The sequence below is a fragment of the Accipiter gentilis genome, chromosome 1 (assembly GCF_929443795.1).
Source record: "Accipiter gentilis chromosome 1, bAccGen1.1, whole genome shotgun sequence".
Classification (NCBI taxonomy): Eukaryota; Metazoa; Chordata; class Aves; order Accipitriformes; family Accipitridae; genus Astur; species Astur gentilis.
In genome coordinates this window covers 22,621,359-22,642,234 of record NC_064880.1, presented here as the reverse complement: position 1 = coordinate 22,642,234, position 20,876 = coordinate 22,621,359, and the positions used below count along the sequence as shown (strand labels likewise).

At 38.4% G+C, this 20,876-nt stretch overlaps 2 protein-coding genes across 3 annotated transcripts in view; both read left to right on the top strand.

Annotated features, from left to right (window-relative positions):
• LOC126053268 (splicing factor 3B subunit 1) overlaps positions 1-20,876 on the top strand; it is a 647,576-nt gene that overhangs the window by 423,595 nt on the left and 203,105 nt on the right. The window lies entirely within an intron of this gene.
• The window catches only part of HECW2 (HECT, C2 and WW domain containing E3 ubiquitin protein ligase 2), a 175,759-nt gene that overhangs the window by 118,453 nt on the left and 36,430 nt on the right, over positions 1-20,876 (top strand). For both annotated transcript variants that reach the window (XM_049797445.1, XM_049796758.1), the window contains exons 9-15: positions 1,504-2,838; positions 4,174-4,269; positions 8,279-8,429; positions 8,802-8,905; positions 12,383-12,507; positions 13,997-14,182; positions 19,146-19,280. In XM_049797445.1, coding sequence (XP_049653402.1) covers positions 1,504-2,838; positions 4,174-4,269; positions 8,279-8,429; positions 8,802-8,905; positions 12,383-12,507; positions 13,997-14,182; positions 19,146-19,280 — 2,132 coding nt within the window. The remainder of the gene's footprint in view (positions 1-1,503; positions 2,839-4,173; positions 4,270-8,278; positions 8,430-8,801; positions 8,906-12,382; positions 12,508-13,996; positions 14,183-19,145; positions 19,281-20,876) is intronic.

Sequence of the window (20,876 nt, the reverse complement as noted above, 5' to 3'; positions counted from 1 at the left end):
TATGGAGAGAGTTGCTATGTATTTCAATTTTTAGGATTTTCTGTGGTAATGTACTTTCTCATTTGTGTACAGTGCCTCTATTACAGATTTTTCTATTGGAATTCAAAGTTTAGGTATGTCAGGTACTGCTTTGGAGATGGTAATTCCGAAACACCAACACTTACCGTATTGTTTTCCTATTTTGTTAGATAGATTTTTAAATTAATCTGCTTATGATTCTCATTTTATGGGATAGATTGGGTAATCAAAGTCATTGTTTCTCTTCACACTGTAACATCTTTGCTTTGTAACACCTTTGGCTGAGGTAAGCAGTTGCAAGTAAGATTCCACCTGTGCTCTCATCCCCTGCTGGTGTACATGCAGATTACTCTGTCCTGTCCCCCTTTCACAGAACTGTGTCCTGCTTAGAACCAAGAATATCCGTTATGGTTATGAGAATACATGCTTCCATTAGGCAATTCTTTTATTTCCCTTTTTTCCTGTTCTGAAGGCAACTAGCAGAACATGGCTAGTACAGTTACATGTCTGCCACATCATATGTGTCTGTTTACATGTTTATGATCTTAGATTCTCTTTCGTTAGACTTCGTATAATCACTTTGGTAGTGAGATATTGCTCTGTCTTTTAACTTGATACAACATTCTTGCCTTTTCTGTAGCCATGTAGTCCTGTATCTCATTAATATTTTTGCTCTGGCACCATTAAAAAAATGCTTCTGTCTTCAGTCCTGTTTGTTGCCAGGCACTCTAGTCCACTGACTTCACTGTTAGGTTTCTTGTAGATGTGTACAGACACTTATAGCTGGATTATTCAACTGTATGCCTGTTTAATTTCCATGTGCGGAGTTACCATCTCATCTCTCAAGTGAGATGGCTTATTTTAATTTCCCTTTTATATGTATTACCATAGCATAACTAATATCTCATGAACTTTACTTAAGTAGGTTCCCATTCTTTACAATGGAAAGTCCTATAAATTAACTCAAAAATAAATGTTGTGCATAGAATTTGATATCTGTACACAATCTGTGATTCCTCATGTGATCTCAGATGCTGGTTTACATGCTGCTAAGGGTGTAGTGGCAACTGGTGTCAGTGACGGGCTTTGTGTAAATCCTACTTTTTGGATATGAGAGATACGCTGTAGAAAACTGGTTCCTTGGTTGTGAGGCTGGTTTTACTGACAGTTTGGCAAGATGCTTGGCAGTGCTTTGTCTTCTAAAAGCAAAATGAGAGTCCTTTGAAATCATACTTCACATCCATTAAATTTTCTGTATCCTACAAAATAGTATAGACTTACACAGAGAAAATTCTATACTTGTTGTTATAACGCTGTAGATGCCTCTATTGTTTTAATTGTATTTCCTTGCCTTTATTGTCTGATTGAAATAAGCAAACATCTTGAGAGATGTGTATTTTTATATCACTTCTGTGATGCAGACAAAGTAGAATGAACTGTCTGTTGCTGCACTGGGTTTCACATTCAGTCTTTGTGTCTCTGCAGATGCTTCACCAGAAACAGTTGGCACTTTGCTAGGAGTTAATTCTGTAAATGGAGACTTGGGGAGCCCCTCTGATGATGAGGACATGCCAGCAGGACATCATGATACATCCACAGTGTGTTCCAATGGTCCAGTCCTTGAGGAATCTTCTGGAGAAGGAATCCTGAGACGCCCTTTAAGGACTAGTACAACCCTGGAAACAGACCAGGATGAGTTGACCTCCGGTGCTTCAAGATCATCACCTACCAGAGGTCGCCAGGACTCACTAAATGACTATCTGGATGCAATAGAACACAACAATCATCCCAGAACTGGGACGTCTGCCTGTGGTGAACGTCCACGTGGAGCCTCCCCAAAACTGAGGAGTAGCTTCCCTACTGACACAAGACTTAATGCTATGCTTCACATTGACTCAGATGAAGAGGAGCATGAGCTACATCAAGACCTGGGTTTTCCGTCTTCCTTGGAAGACGATGGTGGTTTAGTAATGCTTAATGGTGCTACAAGAAATGTTGAAAGAAGTGGTTTAAGTTACTCATCAGATCAGGCAGTGCAAGGGCCTGCAGAGAATGAAAATGTTGCAGCCTCTGAAGCTCCTTTGCCACCAACTGATGACCAGCAGGAGACTCTCCCAGAGCTTCCACCATCACAGTCAGCAGGAGGTGAAAGCCTGCAAGGTTCTCAAAGTGAAGCACCGGCAGACCAGGCTGGCAGTGAGTCATGTGCTGCTCAGGAGGCAGAGCAGCCTCCTAGCAGCGTGGACACAGGAGCTGCTGCTGCTGCTGCTGGGAGCAGAAGGGGCGTTAGTGAAATGGAATCCACTGATCAAGGGTCTGAACCTTCCCAGATGTCATCAGAAACGGAGCAGAGTGATCCTGCTCGCACGGAAAGCGTCAGTGAGGCTAGTACTCGGCCAGAAGGGGAGAGCGATGTGGAAGGGGCAGACAGCTCCTGCAACGAAAGTGCGACTGTGCGATGTTCCTCAGTTGAAATGCGGTGTTCTTCTGAAAGTGCCAGGTTTCCCGAGACTCCAGCCTTTTCTCCTCAGGAGGAGGAAGAGGGAGCTTGTGCCACCAGTGCAGCTAGAATTGAGCCAGGTGCTGAAACACAGGACTCTGCAAGTACTTCTGGTTCTCTGCCTGTGGTACATTTACCTCAGGAGGAAGTGCAGGAGGCTGAGGCAGGTGAATTACAAGACCAAGAGGAAGCAGAAGAAATCTGGCAAAGAAGAAGCCTGCAGGTGGCAGCTGCCAATAGCCAGTCTCAGGATGAAGAAACTGAAGGAGCCCAAGCAGCTTGTGAAGGTGCCGCAGCACAGGTTGAAGGAGCTACTGGAGGTAACAACTGCAGGAGGCACTTTCTGAAGTGATTTTTCTGCAGCCAGTAAAAATAATTTTAAAAATTAACAACTGAAAATAAAGAGCTCCATTTCTCAATTTCATTATCTTTCAGGATACTTTGTTGTTGTTGTTCCTTTGAGATTTATTCCCTTCTTTAAGACTCTTGGGGTTTTTGATTTAACAAAAAATCAGACCTGAAATATCCAAGATATTTATTTTGAAATTGGATATAATTTAATTCTTGAGAGAGTAGTGAGAAGGAGGACGGCGAGGAGTAAAGAATTCTACAATATTACCCTGCCTGCTAATCAAAATGGTAATGAGGGGGGACAAAAATCCCAAAACGATGTAATACAAACTAGAATTTATATTTGGGTCTCTTCTTTTACATGTTTATATATTAGCATTAAAACATAAGGGTAATCAAAAAAAAAGGGAAAAAAAAAAAAAGGAAGAGAATCATTTTTAGTCATACGTCAGGCTGTTTATCTTCCCTTTCCCAGTTCCTTATCTGTATAGACACATCCTAGCACAGCTGGAACCATGGGAGGAGAGGAATGTGTTACTCAACGCTGTAAAACTCTTACCAATTGTAAAATTATTTTAACAGTTGAGAGTTTTGAGTCTCACTAAAATCACTGAAAATAGAGATGTGTCCCTAACAGATTGTTTCCAAGCACATTTCACAATGGATTATCAGTTTCTTCAGGGATTGAAATGGATCTAATCAAGTGGGTTTCTGAATGTGTCTTTTTCATAACATTTCAAAAGTTTTGGGATCTATTCATTTTTTCTCTTTATAAACAGCTTTTTTGTTTGGAAAGAATAATTTTGGTATTTATTTCAAATACTGTCAATACTTCATTTTACAGCATTTTCTAGACATTTGGGACTCTTTTTATTAGGTGTCAGGTTGCACCATGTTTTGCGGGTCAGTGTGGCTGCAGCAAGGAAGGTCAATGGACAATTTCACCTCCCACTCTTACAGCAAGGTTTTTGCGGGGGTCAGGTGGAGCTTTGTCCTTGTCCTTTGCTGGGATATGGCTCAGGCACATGTTGGTTTTGTGCCCTGGCTTCTGCTGGTCACAGGTGGATGCGGCACATCCCAAGACGTGACATTTTCAGGACCAGGACTGCAGCTCATCCCAGAGAAATCACTTACCTAGAACTGTAGACATAACTTATTTTCCCCCCCAAAATAGATGACTATTAGATATATCCTAAAATACTATAGTTCAGCAGAAGCTTTAGCGTGTCTTGCTCACTTTAGAGACAACTCTAAGGCTTCCCCATATTGACTGAAAAAATAATTTGTGGGCATTTTGATTGCAGGTTCTCAAGCCAATGGCCATCAGCCCTTGAGATCGCTGCCTTCAGTACGTCAGGATGTTAGCCGGTACCAGAGAGTGGATGAGGCTCTACCACCAAGTGAGGTTCTTCATACTTTAATTGGGGGATAGGCTGCCTGGATCTCAATACTGAGATCTCATTACATTTCTTTTTTAAATGCGAGAACTGAGAATGAACAGCTGAAAAGTTCTAAGTGAGGAGTGACAATGATTAAGTTTAGTGCTGTTTTGTAAAAGGCATTGTGCTTGGTGTGCAAATTATCAGGATGTGTTAAGATAATTGCGCCTGGCGTATACAGACTTGCTAAGTGGCGTTTGTGGAGAAGTGCTGTCTTTTCAGTATGCAGTGCACATGGGTAGGGAGGTGAGGTGATACATATGAGGAACTTGGAGGGAAAGATGTCAATCACTCTGAAATCTCTGAATACTTCTTGTGTGGTAATGATTTACAAAGAAATATGTAACATCTTTAATCTCTGCAGATTATGTGAAAGGTGTCCGTGTTTTCCTTGCATTTTTTGAGGCACTGTGAAGACTTTTTGAATTAAAATAAACCTGGGTATTAAGCAACAGTTAGGTGAGCCTAAATTGACAGATAAATTGTAATTTCTCTAACGCATTTGAAAAATACATTGCTCCCAATCGTTGGACTGATTCACTTGCTTAAACTTGAAACAGTGAAACTCTGTTCAGTATTAGATATTTAAAGAAAGGAGAAAGGGCCAAAAAAAAAGCTACACAGCTAAGAGGCAAACATTTCTTTAAAAGAAAAAAGGAAAAAAAAAGTTAAATTCAAACCCACTGAAGTCTTTGGCGAAGCTCTATTACTTTAAAGGACTCAGAAATTCAGATATTTAGTGTAAAATGAATAGATCCTTATTCACAGTATGGAATGGGACTGTGCTCTGTAATTGGAGAGGGTAACTGGAAGGAGCCTAATAGCAGAACACTGGTATAACTGTGTATTAGAAAGCCAGCGTGATGAGAAGATTTTGCTCCCTGCTGCTTCTGTTATAATCAGTGCATATAACAGATCAGTCCTGAGTGCAGATCCTAAAGTTAATTAACTGCCACATCAAAAAAAAGATTATTTTTTTTTTTTACAAAATTGTGCCTGGGAGACATATATTTCAGTTGCATTTTTATCACTTTTTATACTGAAAAAGACAGAGAACATCATGGGAAATACTCAGAGATCAGTATAACAAATGAGAAATGCATAGAGGTAGCTTTTATAATACCATGGTTTATACATAGATTGCTTTTCGTGTTTCAGAAGCAAACTATACTTTACAATAACTACTTGGAAAAACTATTGGAATGCTAATGGAAAAGCTTTGGCTGTGTGGTATTCTAACATTTCTGACATCTGCTGAGATTTTTACACAGTCATGCATGGGCATGCATATACACATCATTCCTTCACAATCAAAGCCCAATGCAATCTTTATGTAGATCATTCATTTGCTAATGTGAATAAAATTTCAAATACTTATTGTTGCCTAGATTCAGTTTTTCTCTCCAAAGCTCTGCTTTCAGATATATAACAGTTTTAATATCTTAATAGTGATAAATTAGAGAAATGTTTAGAATATAATTTTGAGTTATAAACTGTAATTTCTTTGTAATTTGGGTTGTATTCTATTTGTTGTTTTACCAGAATCTGAAACTAAGAAGGAAAAATAAGTGTATTTCTTTCAGTTGTTTGTAGGTTAAGTTAAAGAGCAAGAAAAAGAATTGAAATATTTATCTAGTATTTCTGCCTATAACATGCAATATTATGCTCCAATTCCTACATTCCTAGGGAAAAATCAACAAATAAACTTGACCACACAACGTTGATGAATTACATTTTTGCAATTCAGCCAGCTAAGTTGTCTGTAACACATTTGAGTAACAACGTTATGACTAACAAAAGATATCCTTGTCTATCACAAGACAGGTGCTTTACTTTAGAAGCCATTGCACAAGTGTTTAAACTTGTGTATTTAAAATTGTATGCAGGCAAAAATGCTTTTCTTCAAGACCACATTACAGAAATGGTGACTGTGTGTCAGAATTGGACATATAATCACCACAAGAAAAGTGTCAACTATTATACAGTGGCCTAGGGTTTGACATTTAAGCAGAATAATGAATTCACAAATTTAAACTGGTGTGGTTTGGGTTTTTTTCCCCCCAGTGAACAGTCCTATCCTTCCTGGAATACTTTAATGTTTTGTTTACAAACTCTGGTTAAAAATTTTGAGTATTTTTATTTGATCAGACGATACTACGTTTTTGAAATGGGACCTTTGCATGGGAACATCTGTTTCAATCATATTTTTCTTTTTAAAAAATGGAAATGTTTTTCAGAGAATGTTGAAATGTTTCCGTTTGTGTTTTTGAGATATAATTTTTTTAAAATAACTTTCAATTGTGTTATATTTCTGATAGCAAATACAGTGATTATGCCATAAGCTTTGCATTGATGCAGTTTTGTTTATTTTTAAACTTGTATTGTAAATTTACAGTATAATGGAAAATTTTGAATTTTTTCTTCTGGAATTGAAATTTGTTCCTTAAATGGTTCATTCCTGTCCTATTGTGCTGCTTTTTCTTTTCTTCCTCTGAGCTTGCTTTCTTACATAGCTCTTGTTCACACTAGAAATGCTTTAAACACTAATAGGCTGTTTTGATTGTGCATTGTAAAGATAGAAGAGTAATTTGCATTGTGGCCAGCAAAAATATACAGCTGTCGTGCAGAGATGACACCTTTCCTCCCTCTTCGTGAGTCAACTAAGGCCCTACAGTGTAACGCAGCAAGCCACTTGGAGGCAGCCAAGAGCTGACAGAAGTCATGGTACACATGCAGTAACAAAGCCTGAGGTTTTAAGGCTGTCAGTATTAAATACAGTAGAATTCAGTTCTCCTTCTCTGCTGTCAAGACATTTTTATGCCCTCTTTCCTCGGGGAGCAGTGGTCATTTAGGATTGGTTGCTTGCCAGTGTTTTTTAAAATGTTACTGTCGTGACCGATGGTTTTCACCTAGACTTGCAATATAGAAGGTTTCTTCTAGAAACCTTCTGGGCTCTCCAAGACTGTTTTTCAACTGATGTGCTAAATGGTTTGCAAGTTTTCTGCAGTTGCTAGTGTCCAAGAATCAGTCATGTCTGTTTCTGTATATAAAATATTTTAATTTTTTTTTATTATTATTATGTGGCCCCCCCAGCCGTGATCAATGTCTTGGTATCTTGCTCATTTTATAAGCAGTTATTAGGCAGACAGTGTTTCTCACCCCAAAAGCTTATGAACTGAGGCCTAGGTGTTGTGATGCACCTGATTTCTGCTGAGCACTGAGAAGCCAGATGTGGTTGGGGAAAGGTCCGAATGCCTTCCATCTCTGCTGTCCTGGGGCACCTCTGTGGTCTAGACTTCTAACACTGTCTGTAGCTTGTGTTGCAAAGCCAGTGGACAGCTTTATAGTTACCGCTTGCACAAGAAGTTGAATTTGCTGATATTTGCATAAACTACAATTCTGGAATGTGCATTTAGTATATGAAGGAGTTTTATTGTTACAATTTTCCATCTTTTCTGCCAGGTCTGCTTACCTTCAACATAGGTCCGTGTAAACCCAGGAAGAGCACTGGCATCTATTTTATTACTGTTACCATTAGCTGGGGAAAAACAGTGACAGGTGTCAAGCTTTGCAAGGTTTTTGGTACTTACCCATTGGCCTTTGTACTGGAATAGGTCTCAAAGATTGGACCTTGAATTGTTTCAGTCCAAGAGAATTAGACTAAGTATCCTGATTCCCCCCCGCCCCGGGACAATTACTGATTAGTGGGAAATAGAATAGAGAAGGGAATAGAAATTATTGATTCTACAGAACCTTACCTATAGTGGGGAATTTGATTTATGGGATAAAATAGGGAAAACCCATGTCTCTTAACCCTTCGTTAAGAAAGATCTGTGCTGAAGTCATCCTGTAAAAGAGAAATGGAAACTTGAAACAATAGATTTAGTTATAAAAGTCACAGAGCTAAAATAAAAAAATAACAAACAAACCCCAAGCCCTCCATAGTTCACAGTATTTTATTGCTACTTAGACTGGGAGGCTCGAATTGACAGCCATGGACGGATTTTTTATGTGGACCATGTGAACAGGACAACAACATGGCAGCGACCTACAGCCCCCCCAGCTCCACAGATTCTCCAGAGGTCAAATTCCATACAGCAAATGGAACAGCTGAATCGACGGTAAGAAATAGCCTTGTTGTTCGTGAATTGTGTGCTTGGAAAACTGCATTCACCATTGTAAGATTGAGTATGAAGAGAGGGTCACAGTTGCTACCACAGCTGGCCATCTATATTTATTTTTATGTGGCTGTCCCTTTTAATTTGCATGTGGGCTTCCAAGGCTTTCGTATTCTACCTGTGTTCATAAGCTACGTGACTAAAAAAAAAAATATCTGATAATGGTTTTCAGAAATTCAGAAGGCTATTAATGCAGAAATTAGAGGTCAATGTATATTAACCTACATGGCAGAAAAGGCGGGCAAGCTCCCTTGGAGCCGGAATTGGATTGTAGTTACCATATACTATATATAAAGACCAGTTTTCTAACCCTAGGTACCAGAGCATCCGAAGAACAATGACTAATGACAGGCCTGAAGAGCATACAAATGCTGTGGATGGAGCTGGAGAAGAAACTGACTTTCACCATTCTAACGCAGGTTAAAAAAAAAAGAATTTTTTTTTTTCCCCTCTCAAAAGGGAGCACTCATAGATGATTTAGTGAGAGTGACATGAGGCAGAACCTAACTTCTGCCCCTGAAATTCTGGGTGAAAATGAAACCATTTGTTTTCATTGCTGTCTAGTTTTTGAAGATTATGGCTCAGCGTGTTCAATACACTGAAGAGATGGATGTGGGATTCAGAGCATTTTTCTGTCAGTACCTGACTGGGTAAAAATAAAGGCAGGACATTTGCAATGAAAAAGTATAACGTTTTGTGGTCGTGGTTACAAATATTTTGAATCTGCTACTGCACTTTGAAATGGTAGAATACAGGACTAGAAAGGACTTTGGGCAGTCGTTGGCTTAATCTCCAAGTTGAAGATACATAGGATGAGATGTACCTGAACCATACTTGGCAAATGCCATCTCATGTGTTCTTATAACATGTTCTCCAGTTGATGGACATTCTGCAACTTTTTTTAGACAGTCTACTCATATCATTTCACTTACATTCTTAAATCTGTTACTTCCTAGTCTTTCCTCATGGCTTGTGTTTTCAGGTCTCCAATTATTTTGTTAGCCTCCTCAGGATTGTCTTCAGCTGGCCTGAAGCTCCTGAGGAATATTTCAGAAAATGAAATAAAGCTATGACTCTGCTGTACTGAAGAGATTGCGGAAACGTCACATGTCATACGTACAACACTCCTTGTACATTCCTGCATAATTGCTACTTTTATTCTTATAATTTGACAATAACTACCAGTGTTCAGTCTTAGATCTGCTAGAATCAGGTCCAGACCCTTATGTGCAGATCTTTGGTACAGATTTCTGTTTTTCATCTGGCATTTGTGCAGTTGATTTTTCCTACCTGCACACAGGTGTGGACATTTCTAATGTGTCACTGTGGTTTTGAATCTTTTCCATCCTGCTGCCCAAGTACTGCAGCATCTCCTAGTTGTAGCAAGTTCTGTCCTCCCTATCCAGCCATTAATAAAAATAATGTATTCTTTTTGTTTGACATAAATCATAACTGCTCTTCAGTACATTTTTGCAAACTGCTGCATACCCCTCTCCAGGTGGTTTCAGCTGTTTCAGGTACTTTTCTCCCCAACATGATTCTGAGAGTATCATGTAAACAGTATTAAAGGCCTTATCAAAATATGTGGCCTTTACACCACTGGAGTAGTAGAAAATAACTTCCTTAGTTTCTTCAGAAATCCTGGGTGTTTCTCTACCTTGTTGTCTTCTCATTGCTTTAAGTAGTTCGACAATTCACGTGTCTGAGAACAGAAAATGTCAAGTCATCTATTGTTTCTTTCATCCTTTTTCACCTGTTCTTAAAAATTGATATAATATTTATTACTTTTCTTCTGAGAATTCCTTCATACCTCTGAAATAACCACCAGTGTCTCAGAGATTGCTTCATCACGTTTTCTAAGTGTGTTAGAATACACTTCTTCAAGCCCAAAGGGTTTGAAAACCTCTGATTTGCACCAGTCTTTGACCTGCTCTTTAATTATTCTAGCCTAAGAAGAAAGTTCTCTTTCTTCTCCTGTTTTTTAGTTCTGGTTGGTGTTAACTTTTTCAGTGAGGACAGAAGGAAAGGTCCTTTTTAATGAGCTCTAAGCATCATTACTAGTTTTTCCTCTTGCTAGGCAGTTCTCTTCTTGGTCATCTTCCTACTACTAATTTACTAATACATTTATACAGTTTGTTACCCATCCAGTTACTTGCATAGTTGTGTGTTGTTACATGCTTTGGCTTTGTCTCTAGATGCTCTTGATATTCTTCTTGATACTCTTTCCTAAATTAATCTAATAACCCAAGCAATGCCACCCTTTCTTGAGTTTCAAGTATTGTAGAACTTGTGATTTAGCCAAGTGCTCCATTTATATTTTTTTCTTTACTTCTGCTGTAGCCTTTTCCTTTTCTATCTTTGTGCACGTGCGTGTGGAGCTAGATGGTTTGTTGTGTTGTAAACAAATAGGTTTAAAGCAAATTCAGGCTAAACCCTAATCAGCAAGTTCAGCTGAATAAGCTTTTCATAAATCAAATTCATAAACTTCTAAACTGCAAAAAAAACCCACCTGGTGACCTGTTCTGGTTTCTAGATTCGCCAGACTATGACAGTGGACCTATCTGCAGCATGTCACAACATCTTCCAGGGTGTGAGAAGTGACTGGTGTACACCTAAGTTTTGTACCAGTACAGAGTTGACATGCAACCGCAGTGCGTGCCTGGAAGGCACTCCCAGCCCAAGTATTCAATCATAGCTTCAGGGGTCTTTTTGCTATACTGTTGTTGCTCCATAGACATGCCTCATGTGGGAGGGCTTGGGGTCTATTGTTTAAGAACTGTCTCTAAAAATGCTCTTGTTCATTTACTTTTCCTTTACTTATTATCCTTCTGTTTTCTGGTTTCCTGTAATGCTTAGAATGAACATCTGTATTTTCCCCATTCCATTTTCCATAATGTTTACCCATCCATATTTACAATTTTACTCCATCTTTGTTCTTTTTCCAATTTCTTCTTATTTTTCCCTCAGTTTAGAGTCTTACTCACTGCCTCTCTTGCCCTTTCTCTGCCGCTGGGTTATGTTCTTTTATCTCCATGGTAGCTGTGTTCTACATGATTAATGTTCATTTGACAAGGAAGTGTGCAAATACTGCAATATGCAAAAGAAACAAACTGTGAAATGTAGAAGATGGCATACATTTTAGAGTAAAATCACTGCAGACCCAATCTGAATTTGCAATTTTTCATTTACATTAAAATACGCATCCAAATGTCCTGTTGATTTTCAGAGATAATTGGGGCGAATAGTTCTAACATTGTAGCAAATACCATTCGTAATGTATTTTCAGTTCCTGGTACTGTTGAAAAATCAGTGCACTTCTCGAAGTTGCTAGAGAAGACCCAAGTGTTTACTGAAAGTTGAAACTTAAAAGGTACTTCCTTGGCAACCTGTTTCTTACATAAGCTGCTTAAATACAGTGTCAGGATTGGGTGTTAATGGCAATGATTTATTGTGGGCTTTTTAAAGGAGGAATGAAACATTTTTAAGTGTACAATGACTTATATCCATTAGTTAGCATTTAAAAAATAACTTATCTGTATACAGCTACAGTATAGCAATGTAGGCTTGCCACAGGGACCTTCTTGCACCTTATACACAGGCACGTGTTTGGTAACCCAAATGATTGGACATGATTTTTTTTTTTTTTTTTTTTTTGTAGTGATTGTTCACCAAAAGCAACAAGTAAAACTTACTAAACTAAAATTGTGATATTTTCAGGAAATTCAGTGCTATGTTAGAAGACATTCAGGTACACTTACGTGGAGAATACTTAATAAATCTGAAATAATTGTATACCTAGTGCTTTTCTTGCTTGTGTGATTCAGATCAATATCGTTTGCAGTGATGTTTTCGTAATGATTATTACTGGAAGTCTTTGTCATTCACTTTGCTGTTAGATTTTCGAAGAGAGAATGTGCTGCCTCACTCTACCTCCAGATCCAGACTTACTTTATTGCTCCAGTCTCCCCCTGTGAAATTCCTTATCAGCCCAGAGTTCTTTACAGTGCTGCATTCTAACCCTGTGAGTATAGCATCTACAGCTGAAGACTTTCATAAATACATGCTTATAGGTATAGTTGTCTTGTGTACAGAGATACTGCTCAGTGTTTGATGCAAAGATATTGGTAGTACATAGGGAGGCTGGATAAATGCACACACTCATCATCATTCCTTACAATTGGTGGGCATCAGAGTTGTCCTAATGGGCATTATAGCTTCTACAGTTTTTATTCTTTAACTCAGTTCTTCATCTTTCTTATGATACAAAACTCATTTGTTTATCGAAGCAATAGCTTTCTTACTGTGCTTTGCAGAGGGTGAGAGACAATTCTGAGTACAAAAATGGTGCTTATTTTTTAAGATAACTTTGCAGCTTATGGGATGATTTGTTTTGCCCAGATTGCCTGGTTTATATCAAAATATATTAGAGGTCACACTGAAGAAAAAAAGCATCTTAATATATATTTTCCTTTTCTTTTTTGCCTGTTCTTCAGTGCTGCTTCTTATATAGGTTTTTTTTTCTCCAGTGTTTCTTTTCCTTTGTGTGATGGGATGTATAGTGTAAACAGAAGTAATGGAATGAACAATTTATTGTCTGCAAGTACCCCTGTTAATAATTCAGTGTTTTTTCAATTACTGGTCAGTGTTAGTTTGGTTTTGAGAGAGATATATATGCTTGTCTGTATCTGAATAATTCTGCTTAGCTTGCACAGCTTTATCTTGAATATATGAAATAGGACAGAGGTAGATAAGACCTCTGGCCAGGGAGTAGAGGTGTAGGGGCATAGGGTGATTTAGGCAGCAGTACAGTGCAATAGGAGGGCCTATGTCTTGGCTTCTGTTTATTGCTAATCCTGAGAGAATGACCTGGTTTCTGGTTTGCTGGGTTTTTTTGGAGGGAAGGGCGTTAACTGCTTATTTTAGCCCTTTTATTTAAATTTTTCCCTATTTTTCAGTGTTCTCCTTTTACTTCCTTATTTCAACTTTATTACATAAATTACACATGGACATGCAATGATAGGGTATTTTTGAAAAATCAATAGGTGGAAACGATATTTATGTAGATTTGTGACAAGTTCTACAAGCTTATGTATCTCTGTCCTGCAGAAAACTTTACCAGCTTTATTGCTGTATTCTATGGCTGCATTTGACTCATTATTCCAGAAACTGGAAAATACCTGTGAAATCTTTACTTTTAAAGGAATTTTAATGTTATAGTATTCTTCACAGTTCCAGGGACAAGTGTGGTAAATGGAATCTGTAATATACTTCACACTGCCGAAGTGAGTCAATTATGAAATTTTGTATATCTCAAAGTAAGAAACATCAAACACTTATCACAAAACCTCAGAAAGAGGACCATTTTTTGCATACCATTGTGGCCTAGTTGGAGATAATTTTTAAGGTTTTATAGATGATTAGATGATTTATTTACAGTGTAAATGTTGTCTTTTGTAGTAAGAAGAAATTTTATTTTTTAAAAACATTTCCTTTTGTTATTTATTTCTCAGAGTGCCTACCGCATGTTTACAAATAACACGTGTTTAAAGCACATGATCACCAAAGTCCGGCGGGACACCCACCATTTTGAACGTTACCAGCATAATCGTGATTTGGTGGGCTTCCTCAACATGTTTGCCAACAAACAGCTGGAGCTGCCGAGAGGTTGGGAAATGAAACATGACCATCAGGGCAAGGTAACTAATGCACATGTGGCTCTGTTGAGCGCTTGATAGCGGATGTTGCGATGTCAGGACTCGGTTGCTCTTAATGAGCGTAAGTGCACGTAGTTCTCCAACTGTAAAAGGTGTGCATCCTTTTCTCCTGCTTTTGCCAAAAGAAGATTGGAATTGCTCATCTGTGCTAAAAAATCTGTAGCCTTTTTACAATGAAAGAAGTTGCTTAGATTCCCTTGGATGTTTAAAACTTCTTTTGTAAAGAATTATCTACTGTGTAAATATAAGTTGTTCAGTGGAGTTCTTTGGAGTTTTGAATGTGTACTCATAAGATAATTTAGATTTAAAGTTACTTTATTATTACTGAATTTTATTTAGTTATTGTTGAACCATTTGTATTAGTTTTTTCTTGTTTAACTGTCAAGCTTTTCCTTAGGGCTCCCCCCCTCTGCCCTTCTTCAACCTCAAAGTCTTGAATGGGATTCCTTAGTGTGCATTATTTGCACTTTTTTTCTTTAATAGCTAACCATTTTCTAGGTCAGTCCTCTACCCAAATGCTAAGTGGGTCCAGTGTTCATCAGTTTCTGAGATAAAATGGGTGCACTTAAGACTGGGATAGCTCTGGGGATGATCACTCTATTGGTTATGTATTGGTTAACAGGAAAGAAATTGTGTGTCATAGGTTTCATTAATAGGGATCTTGAATGGTTGCAAGTCTTACTGCTTTTCAAAACAGATATCACTTTTCATTTTCTAACAAAATATTTTAAAATCAAAGAACAGACATTTTTATAGTAGTAACATAATTTTAATGTAACTTTATACTAGTGTATCTTCACTATTTAGAATATGATTTTCTTTGTTGAAGATAGGAGGGTTAAAAATAGGCTATGATTAGCATGTGAGAAAGTGATAAGGCTATCGGTTCATGTGAGAAGTCCTAATTAGGACTCTAGGCATATTAAGCTTCTCAGTTCTTACGTTTATCCGTCTTGGTACAGTTAGCTGTGAGTGTCCATATAAATAATGATCTTGATGCTTGAAAAGATTACAGGCAGATGCTAAACTGAAGGGTAGAAAAACTGCTTGAGGGTTGTTTTCTTCTTGGCTTTAACAACTCTGGAAAGCACTGTGTTTTTTCATTAGAAAAACAATTAGGAATGTGCAATTATACTAACCTAGGTCTTTGCGTGTCTCACTCTTTTTCCTGTTTTAAGTCATTGTTTTTCTGTTCAGTTCTTCAGAGGCCAGTTTTCTCCTGAAGAATACAGCAATTTTCAATTGACTTTAATAGGCACTCCATAGAGAGAACTAGACCTTTGGATTTCTGGTGTAGTATTTGGTAACAGTGATGCTTCCACAACATTAGTCAACAAGAGGAAGCACTGAATAAATCCCCACTGGGATTTCTTCACTTTGAATTAGGCTCAGTATTGTTCATTTTCGTTGTGTTGAATTGCCTTTGTCACAAGTAGCACTTGTGGGCAGTAGAAAAGCCTATTCAGCACTCAAGATGGCCAGTACATGGTGAGACCAGCGCTTGATGAGACCAAACTGAAACTGGACCTGCCTTTATTAAAGCATAAAGCTAAAGAGAAGCAAGTAGAAATTAGCCATGCCGCAATATATGATTATATTTTCTTTCACTGGCTACTCTTCCCTGCTGAGATGGGAAGAGTATGTATTTTTCCAAGTATATCATAGTAAGAATCTTGGTGCTCTTGCTCAGAAGGCACGGTGATCGTTCTGACCCTTACACAGTGCTGAGCAGTAGAGTTTTTACTCCCCAATGCCAGTGCGGTCCTGGTTGCTTGTCCGCTTTGCAGGCTGTCCTCCAAGGTCAGCTGGTGACTGCCTACCTCTGAACTCCCTTCAAAGCTGCACAGCAAAGCCCAGTTGCCCACTACTCTTTGATTCCTCCATGTATCCCCTACAGAAGATAAAATCCATTTGTCATGCAGTTCTCCCTAAAAGGTAACTAGGATGTTGTTTCTCATTGGCATTACAGATGAATCTTCATCAGCCACTGACCACAGGGAGGCAGAAGACCATTGAAAAAGGTGGTAGCAGGACGCATCATATAAGCTAGATAGGTCCTTGAGCTGAATTCTGTCTGATAACTTTGAAATTTTGCATTGCTGCATACACATGCATACACACATGTATTATACAGATAAGCACCCCAGTGCATTTGTGCAATACGTGTAAGCACATGTTCATATTTTAAAGCCAGATGCAAATGTATATACTTTTTAATTAGATTTCTGCAAGATGTACAAATACATAATAAGTTATTGTAGGACATTTTTGGTTTTTCTTTCCACAATGAAAGAATCTGTTGTAATTGATTACTGATGTCTTCAGTGCGAAGAAAAGATATCTTAACAAGCTTCATAGACTTTAATTGGAAGGATAACTTGGGCAACTATCTGTGTTTAATGGGCTAAATGTAGTTTTGGCACTACCCATCTTATGTCAGTCTCTTCAAGCATCATAGATTTATGGATTATAGCTAGACAGGAGTTATGAGAGGAATTTTTTTGAAAGGCGACTGTGAGCCACACTGTATTTTGAGCTGTGTGCCAATGTCCAGATTAGCCCAAGGCCTTGAAGCTCCAATGATTATCTTCACTGATGCTTCAAAGTAGTAATTTATGCTTTATTTTAAAGTAGGCTGCTACTAGCTGGCCTGCAAGCATTCACATTTAGTAAGACATGATTGTCTTTAACTTAGTGTTTAAACTGAGTTGTTTGTTTAAATGTAACGCTGAAGAACACTACATGCAATGTTAGATTGCATTAACTCAAAGAACTGTGTAGCACAACTCTGGGTAGTACTTTCTCCTATATTGAATCAGTACCTTTTTTTTCTAAGTGATTTTACAGTATAATGTTGACTTAATGAAATCAACCTTTGTTTTGATGAAAGTGCTTCCCATCTTATAAATACACATAGACCAGACTAGATATAATAGTAGATAGAGGGATATTTAAAAAAATCCTATACCAACTACTTGCTAGTAAGTGAAATCAACCTATCAATCAGGAGCAAAATTTTCAGAAAGCCTGGATGTGTTCCAACAGCCTCTTCCAGTCGTTTTCCAGGGCCAAACCTGAAATTTCACAGTGGCTTTCATTCTGCTTTCCCACTGGTTTCATATTCTCTAATCTGTATACTTGCACTGCAGTTGGCGTCATTATTTGTCATGGTGAACAAGTCCTGCATCAGGCTCAAACATTGCAATTACAACTGCATTTTTGAATACACTTTATGGTTTTTGAATCGTGGAACAGTCAGTTTCACTTGCATATCTGTAACTATGTCAGATGATCAAAACAGAGTTCTTCCTTACTGTTGAGGTAATGTGATTCCTTGCTTGTAGGCACAGGTTACAGGTACAGGTAATCACGGTTAGTGCTGTAGGAGGCTTGCTGTCCTCTTCTGCAGCATTTCTTAGGTTTTGCAACTTCGGTGTCCCTCCATATGCTTCTCCTTCCTTGGGAAACAGAAGTATGAGTGTTTTCTCCCACCACAATCCATAATGGTATTTAGTTGCTGTATAGCCTGACACACTGGTTTGTCTACCTACCTTCGCAGCAGTCAGAAGAATTGCATTTTCCCTGGTCTGGCTATACCAAGCAGTCTGAAACAATGATTTCATGAATACTATAAGCTGGTGTTGCTGCCAAAAGAGCCAGCTCTGCTCTCCTCTCGTCCCTGGTGGGCTGACCGAGGTTAGAGGAAAGGGACAAACAGAGAGTAATTTCAGCCTGGACCAGCTCCCCAGCTGGGTTCACTGTGTGGCTACACAAACACTTGTGCCAGCACAAGGCAGGAAGGGTGTGCAAGAGATGAAACAAGTGGTCAGGATGGGGGAAGATGAGAATGTTTCTTTCGCTGACACTGCAGGACTGAATTGTTTATGAAACTGTGGTCAAAGTACCTCACTGGTATCCAAACATAGAAATAGCTCCCGCAGTCCCCGACCACCTCTTTGCTGGTCCAGATTCTTTGATTCCTCAAACCAGATGTCACTTTCCTGTAACTCTCCTGCTCAAAACCAGGATCTTTTTTTGCCACTTCCATGTGTTTCCAGCATTGTGACTGAAAAAAAGTAAAGTGTGTTGAAATAGAGCAGTGCTGGTTTCCAAGTGCAACACTAACACTGGAAAAAGTTTAAATTTCATGGCTTGGAAAAAGTTTAAGTTTCACAGCTTAGAAACCTTTTTGGTTCAAATTGGACAGATTTGTAGGAGGTTTGCATTTTCCAGGATACATGCTCCTGTGACCTTGCTTTCAGCAAATGGCTGACTGGCCAGTATGTGGTAGTTCTCAACGGTTGCCTGGTTTAAATGTTTTTGTTGCCATCATCTTTGTGCTCCTGACTGACCTTTCTTTTTGTTTTGTTTTTTGGTTTTTTTTTTTTGTTTGTTGTTTTTTAAAGGTTAGCGAGCTTCAATAATTGTATCAGGAGGATGGCAAAAATGCCTGTTGGCCTGTAATCATAGTTCACTGCAGGATGCAATCATACACTTGACATAGATACACCCAATTGTGTTCATAATTATATGGTAAATAGTTCACAAAAGGGAATGGTTTTGCCATTTAATGACATCTTTTCAGATGTTTATAAGGAAATTAAAGGGAGAATACACCAGGATTACTTTTATTAAAGATTTAAGTCTTCTCTTCTTGACAATCATAACAAAGCTTCCTACTTCTGATGCTTGTCAGATGAGAATTTCAAAGGGCTTTATAGACAGGAATGACGTAAGGCATTAAAGAATTCATCCCTTCAGTGAGATGGAAAACTGTTATCCCTCTTCTGCTGAAGGGAAATGCAAGCTACAGAAATGTGAGGAAGATTTTTCCAAGCCTCACATCAGCAAACGAAACCTAGATCCTGAACAGACATTAACCTCAGGCATGCCAAAAAAAATCCAACTATTGGCTATAGATTCTTTCTTCTTTCTCCTTCTCTAGGCTTTCTTTGTTGACCACAATTCCCGCACTACAACGTTCATTGACCCCCGGCTTCCCTTGCAGAGTAGCCGGCCCACTAGTGCGTTAGTCCATCGACAGCACTTAACTAGACAACGCAGCCACAGCGCTGGTGAGGTAAGTTGGATCTGCCCCTTCTCTTTGGGAACCACTGGGTTTTTAAGATCATCCTCTTTCATCCTCCATTCAGAATTCCATGTTGTGAGGAGCATGATTCTTCTGTAAGCATACGGTACTCATCTGTAAAGATCTATGATTTTATTTGCTAGCCATTGTTGCTTTTGACATGCATGATTTCAGAGGAAAAATATCAGACATGAGTTTCTCTTACTTTTAATTTGCAGTAACCCCATTTAACGACAGGAGAGCATCTGATTACAGATTACCAGTATCTATATCCTGTCTTTTCCTGTCAAAATATGTGTGTTGTTGTCTAGCATGGTGTCTGCCAAGTACGTTGATATACTCTGCAAATAAGAGGGGGGAAAAAAGTGCATGTGTTGTAGATACATCTAGATGTGCAACTTTCCGAGTAAGTATAAAAAAATCTTACCACATGTAGGCTTATCAGACTGTTATATGCATTTGCATATGTATTTCGTCTCTACTTTCTAAACAAATACATGGAAAACACTATTTTGTTCATACGTCGCTGTGGACCATTTTCGCCATCAGTCTCCGTATTGTTGTTGTAACTTCTTTTTTACTTGTGAGCAAGTGTACGTACAATGACTTAGACTTCAGTTGTACTTTATTTAACCTCCATACTGTTATGTGTAAGTTGTCTTCTCAGGGGAGGGGTATTCCATGCCAGCAATTAAAGGTAATACAAATTAGAATGGTGAGAGAAATGCTCTGATTTAACCTTTTTATAGCTCAGTCTTGTGGCAGATGAAGTTCTGCCAGAGGTCTGTTTCAGAGCAAGTATGAATCTTCTCTGCCACTTCTTTAGCAGGACTTCCGCTGAGCTGCAGCGAGTGCCATACCACTGGCTGCGTATCTTGTCATATCCTGTCTGAACATGGTTTAGTCACCCATGATACTTTCCACCCCCAATGTAAGGTATATTTTACAAATAGTTTTAAATAGCTTTTTCCGTCAATTTGGTGGTGTGATGTAGGCAACGATGTCTTACAGCAGGCAAGTAAGCTAGAAGTGTCTTCATAGAGCTATTTAGGTCTTCGATAGGGTGAAGCAAGTATTTCTGTTGTGACCGATTTATAACAGAGCAGAAATAATTTTTTTCCTTAACTTTACAAAATACACACTGAAATTATCCATAAGCAGCATTCAGAAGCTCTGCACTTCAAACAGAGAGATTCATGTCAACCATGCTGCTGAAGTTGTCAATACTGCAAAATAAGTGTACTTTTTCCTACAGGAAGTTATCATATTGCATATAAACAGGGCTGATTACCTCTCAAAATTTCCCACTCCTTCTAGATACATGAAATGCCTTAAACCGTGTTTCTGCATGTAACTGTAGAAGTATTTCCTTGATATTGTTACAGTTGTAACTTGAATTGAAGTATAATTCCAGATAGGAATTTCAAACATAGCAATTCAATACAGTATTCTTATTCTGGGATTAATGATGTAATGATGTTCATTTCTATGCATATGTATGAATCTGAACACCACTTTTTTTCTTCTGCGCTTATGACTTAATTATTGCATATTTGCAGCTATTTTTCCTATTTTTAAACAATTGCA